Source organism: Ochlerotatus camptorhynchus, unplaced genomic scaffold, assembly GCF_037179485.1.
Source record: "Ochlerotatus camptorhynchus isolate MF236.1 unplaced genomic scaffold, CSIRO-AGI_Acam_v1.1 ptg000194l, whole genome shotgun sequence".
Lineage (NCBI taxonomy): Eukaryota > Metazoa > Arthropoda > Insecta > Diptera > Culicidae > Ochlerotatus > Ochlerotatus camptorhynchus.
In genome coordinates, this window is record NW_027040684.1 from 127,838 (window position 1) to 133,724 (window position 5,887).

Genomic DNA, 5,887 nt, shown 5'->3' on the forward strand with positions numbered 1-5,887 from the left:
CCCATATCTATGGGCGGCAGCAAGAGAGGCAAAAGCAAGAGAGTTAACCAATATATTTTTATTCCATTGTAAAAAGTCCGTGAATAAAGTTAGTAGATGTATCGGTCCCTTTTAATCATTTATTACGTGGCTACCGAAAAAATATTTCTGGTTGATTCCTTGGTTCTGTCGTCGGTAGTTCTCCGCTGCATAACCGGTCCGCTGTGGTTAGTTTTTTATCCAACAGTCGTAGCATGACAATACATGTAGTTGACTGCCATAACGTCTGTAGTAGATAAACCGGTGTCGTTGCCAAAGTCCGCATAGGGCCATGGTTTCTAAAACAAATACGTCAAGATCAGTTCACTTCAAAACTCTCACTTCAACCTGAACAAAATTCCTTACCAGATTATTCATCACTGGTCTGTTGTAATCAACTGCTCCACCCCATTTGGAATAGTGCATCACACTACCATAATTGTACGGGATATTATACAGTTCAGTTTGTGCGAACGACAGCTTACCAAAGTTTGCATCGAAGAAGGACTCTGAGAAATTATACAACGTTAGCAACCACTATATTACTACAATCATTATGAAACAAGACACACTCACGCGTTTGGTATTGTGGATCGAGGGCCTTCATGTCGATTTTAACCCAATTATCACGATCCGGACGGGTAAATTCATGGTAGAATCCTAAAGCATGCATAAACTCGTGGGCAACCGTACCCGTTTCCATGCAAGAAGGATTTTGCAAATTGACCAAATTGTACGAGTTGTCGGTACTTCTTCCAACGTAAGACCAGCAACCACTTTCGCTATTGTCGATCCTCAAGTAAACTGATTCGGTCGTGTGTGGTACAAAGCGGATGCATGTATTTACCGCGTAGTGGTTGATCGTCCACTGGATGGCTTGTACTTCAGCCGGGCCTGTTACATTACAGAATAACTAAGTAAATGTAGTATTTGAAACCCATCTTGAAACTTACTGAATGATCCGGTGATCACATACGGTACCACAGCATTTGGCCATCTAATGTTTTGGTTACTTCCTAGTGGAACCGCATTCTCATTCAAGTCCTCTTTCAGCATAATGTCATACTGATGGTAGTACCCCATACCGGCTTCAAATGGACGGGTTTTGTTCACGCCTCTCTTGTAATGTTTCAAACGTCGTCCTATCAAAACACGATCACAAAGATGAGTAAACCAAGCATTCAGTTCAGCAAACCCTCAATTTTAACTTACCAACATCTCCATGAGGCGCCGTAGCAAAGTTTCTTTCGCCGCGTTTATGATTCCGATGAATCGGCACCCGGTGTCCATCCCTTTTATGGTTCCTTACGGCCAACGAATGGTCCAATGCCGAAAGCACTACCAAAAGAATCAAGAACCTAATGTAACCGTTCATGGTCACAAATTAAACTTGTCTCATGGTGAATGGTACAGGTGCTTTTATACGAGCCGCATTCTCGAATGAAATAATGACTAGATATATTTCATATTACACGAAAACAATAAACATGGAAAAGAGTATTAACCTATTCAGCTTGCATTGTGAAAGTACAATGCACGGATTATAGTGTCGATTTGCGTCAGCAACTCAGGTGCTGTACAGTACAAAAAAATGTATTTGAACATGTAAGCTACAAGCACACACTGCGACCAATTGTTACCGAATTCAAAACGAAACAGAAACCTTATTACTATTATTATTTAATCCATAGAGATAAAAGTATGGTAAAAACAATCATACACGGAATAAAATTTTATTCATTTAAATCAAAACTAATGTATGTTTATTAAATAAAAATTGGAATAGTTCAAAGTAAATTAAAAACATGTTTTCAACAAAAAAAATTTTTTTTTTTAATTTAGCATTTGTGCTCAGTACCGAAAAAAAAGATGAACGGAAACAAATCAAGGAAAATATGCATTTTGAAATACAAACACTTAATTTTCCGCGTTATTTGCATTCCCACATTGAACTTTATGGATCCATAGTGAATTGAAATGCACAGGTGCAACTTTTTTTTTGTTTTTTTTTTTTTTTTTTTTTGTTCAGGAATATACATGTTTCACAACAATTACATTTGAACAAGTTTTTGAAATTCTGGACTTAAAAGTTATAATATTTCAAGAAATTTTCAACAATCTGAAGTCAAATTCCTTGCACAGTTTAAAAGGCTCATGGAATATTATTATACTTTCCAACGAGCTCATTCCAAGGGAATTCTAAAAAAAAAATGTTTGAGAAAAACATCAAGTGCAATCTACTAAGAAGGTCGTTCTGAGGAACATTAGTTTGTTTTGAGTAGAACTCATAGGAATATCTAAGGAGCAGAACTCCTGTATACTTCAGGGTAACATTCCAAAGACATTATGAGGATGATTTCATGAAGTTTATGCAAGAAAACGAATCCTGAACATAAGTCCTTGGACAATTTTTTGGAAGTGAGGAGGAATTGAATCTGAAAATAACTCCCGGAGATCTTCAAAGATATTCGGAAAAGAATTACAAAAGAGTTTGTCTAACAAATTATGAGGAGAAATATAAGGAATTTGTGAAGAGAATTATTTGTAAGATCTTAAGGAATTACTCTTAAATGTTCATGAAGTTAATTAAACTGTCTTGACGTTCTTTTGTAGTTTGAAGAACTAGCTACAAGCCAGAAGCACAAATTTTTAAACTTTCTTAAACTTTTTCGGACTTCCTAAAGTTTCCTCAATTTTCCTAAGGATCCTTATGGATCTTCTCCAAAGTTTGAACAATTTGCTGAAGTTCTAGCAACTACTTCAAAAATTATGTAATTTCTCAAATGTTAACGGAACTGCTAAGAGGTTCTCTGTTCTTCCTTCTCAAAAGTTTTTGCAGTTCTTATGATGCTTGTTGGACTGTACTAAATTTAATTGAACAGTCCTAATGTTTTGTTTCCGTGAGCTTCTGAACTTATGTGAAGAACTCAAAATATTTCTTAACATCTCTGAAGTTCTCTGAAAATCTGGGAACTTCAAAAAATTTCCAACAAATTGTGTGAAACCAATAGAACTGAACTTCCCCTGCAATTATCCCAATTTTTGGAGCTGAAGCTCTCGGATCTTCCCTTAAGTTCCATAAACTTCTGCAATTTTCTTTGAATCAAAACAAAATAATTAATATACAGGGGAAAGCAAAAAAATATGGGGACAGGCAAAATTTTGTCAAAATTAACTTTTTGAAAAATAAATCAATTTTATTATAACCGGATGCATTTGACGGGAAATTTATAGCAGTTTTAATAAACCATTTTTAGATTTATGGTGGCCAAATGTTCTGGATTTTTGAAACTGATTTTTCTCATCGCTTGTAGAGTGCAGTTCCAAACCCCTTTGGATACGGTTGTGTGTTAAGTTTGTTCTCTGTTTTGTGTGTGCGTTTGCTTTCATAGTTTTCGGCTGCATTTGCCGGATTAGCGCTAGCACTCTGCCTCCCGGACGTTTATATTGACGTTTGCAAGTATCAGAAGAGATGTCACCATCTGCGTTGTTTGATTTATTTTTTCTCCCGGACCAGAAATTTGTGGCATCGCGAGTGATAATTTTTAATGTCAGTTTATTTACGCGCTGTAAAGTGCGTGAAAGAGCTCGGCACGGTTGGTGTTGAAGTTGGTTCGCTCGCAACTATTTTTGCAAAAAAATAAGTGTTTTCGACCGAAATTGATACCCAAAGTGTATCAAAAGTGATTCTGAAAGTGTTTCGCAGTTGGGTGTGGTGGAATTCGTGCATACCGTGCAATTCCGTATCAATAAATTTCTCACCGAGTTCTTTTTCTTTATTGCCGTTCGAAGACGACGGGTTTGCTTTCGCAAGAGTGACGTTTATTGGATCCGTTTCTTCGAACGCATTATTTTTTTTTTTTTTTTTACCTGCGGTGTGTAAGTGTGCTTGTGATTTTCATTGCCTACTGGGAGGCCGGTTCACCGTGTTCGGATGCTACGCTTTCGTGTAGTTCTACCTAGAGTCTCGTCACCGTGTGCGAGTTTAAACACGGTCTTGTTGGTAAATTAGCTGGGTAAAGTGCTGATAATGTATCCGCCGCAAGTTTTGGTGGTGATTCGGTGGCCGACATTGCTGTGAATGGCATGCAAAAATGCTCGTCTGCTGGTCTCTCGCTTGTGTCGGAGAATGTGAGCAAGCTGAAGGATGCCTCGCTGGATAACCCCAAGACTAAACGGGCGGTAGCTGGGGGTCGTGAATGGTTCCAGGGGAAAACACTAGACGCAAACCTCCTCCCAGATGACCATGGCAAAGCAGGTAGTATTACAACAAAGGTAATCGCTATTAGATATTTTTGCAAACAGAGACAGATAGCAGACATGAAGCTCAAGTGGAGGTGCCAGGCAGAGGTTTTATATCTTAGACAAATGGTAAGTTTCAAATTCTCTGTTGTCGTTGTCGTAGGCTCCATCGTATTCTCCGTCGTAGTCCATCAGCCGCTGAAACTATAAGAATTATCGCGTATTTCTGTTGCTCATTACATAGGGTTAACTACCCCATTTCCGGCCTATTAAGCACAACCCGCACTTAGTCTTTCTTAATCTAGCGCAGTTTAGCACCAAACGGAATGTTATTATTACTAATGGCTTCCAAATTTATTTACCTTTCCGTATGTACCGTAAGATTTGATGAAGAAAAACCAATCGTTGAGATATTGTCAAAAGTCTAACACTGCTTCTTGATGCCAAACTCAGCCTACGGATTCTAAACTCAGCCTAACATATTGAAACGCCATTGAAACACCAATCCCAAGTAACAATTTTGGTTTTATGAGGGTTCTGTAGACCATGATTTAGACTTGTAGCATGCTTTAAAACCGCTATAAAACTTGCAATGTTACTTGGGATGAATTCACTTCGGCCTATCGGATGAAGATAAAAATTGATTCGGTTGGAGCGCTTCTTTTGTTTTTGGGAATAATGGGTGCAAACCTTCACATCACGCGTTCTGATTGACTTCGTTCCGTAGCTTATTAACTAAAGTATTGTACCAAATGCATAATTGACTTATTAACTCAGAAATCATGGATTTATTTGAAGTTTTCTGCTCAATAGGCCCAAAATGGGCGATTAGGCCGAAGTAGTTCTCTACCCTACCAAGTGAAATTCGAGAACGCAATTTCATTTGATTAGCTTGTTTAACCAGGGCTTAAACAATCGTCACGTCGGTCATAGCTTGTTATGATTGCCTGAACCATGCGTAAAGAGCAAATCGATACATTGAACGTCGCGTAAAGGGGGAAATTAATGAAGGCCAACGTACTCTTTTGTAGTTTCTAGTTTTAGGATTTGAAAGATCGTTGGTTGCAATGGCTTGCTTACTGAGCAGAAAAACGTGGTCTCAGGTCATTTCATTTTAAAAATGTATGATACAATCGCTTGTTTATCGTGTATTTTGTAGAACTTTTCGTTGTCGTCGGTGCCGGGTTTGAATAGTTATAACAACTTTAGTAACGGTATAATGTGCACGGTAACCAGCGTAAACAGATTAATGTGTAAAATTTCACACATTTCGTGAAAAAAGGGGCCTACTCATAAAATGTGTAAACTGCGTTTATACATTTATGGGTAAACCCAACAAACGTCAATAGAAGAGTATTTTTTACACATTTTTCAAGAACGGTTTTTATAGCAAAATGTGTAAAAAGTAATCATTTCTAGAAATTGAATACAATGCAGACGCATGCTTTTTCTATTATTTCGGAGTTTTCTTATTTGTGTCACTGATAAAATAAATATTCCTCGGATACAATAATATTTTATTATCTCTTTTATCTTTATCACATAATTTATCTCTTCACATGAGTTTTAACCTCAACGAGATTGCCGCGGAAGTCATCGTAGCCAGACACCGGACAATGAAAACCTT

At 37.6% G+C, this 5,887-nt stretch overlaps 1 protein-coding gene across 1 annotated transcript; it reads right to left on the bottom strand.

The window, feature by feature from the left end:
* Window positions 1–215: 215 nt before the first annotated feature.
* On the bottom strand, window positions 216–1,393 carry LOC135702630 (astacin-like). Its single transcript, XM_065223666.1, has 5 exons — window positions 1,231–1,393; window positions 972–1,160; window positions 595–912; window positions 385–527; window positions 216–317 (listed from the first exon to the last, which is right to left on the bottom strand). The coding sequence occupies exons 1-5, from the start codon at window positions 1,391–1,393 to the stop codon at window positions 216–218; spliced, it is 915 nt and encodes a 304-aa protein (XP_065079738.1).
* Window positions 1,394–5,887: the final 4,494 nt, after the last annotated feature.

Bases quoted from the DNA above. Each gene is read 5' to 3' on its own strand.
- LOC135702630 (XM_065223666.1), bottom strand. From the start codon at position 1,393: ATGAACGGTTACATTAGGTTCTTGATTCTTTTGGTAGTGCTTTCGGCA. The intron at 913-971 runs GTAAGTTTCAAG...GTAATGTAACAG, and splicing joins TGTGATCACCGGATCATTCA to GCCCGGCTGAAGTACAAGCC. The intron at 318-384 runs GTAAGGAATTTT...TATTTGTTTTAG, and splicing joins GACCAGTGATGAATAATCTG to AAACCATGGCCCTATGCGGA.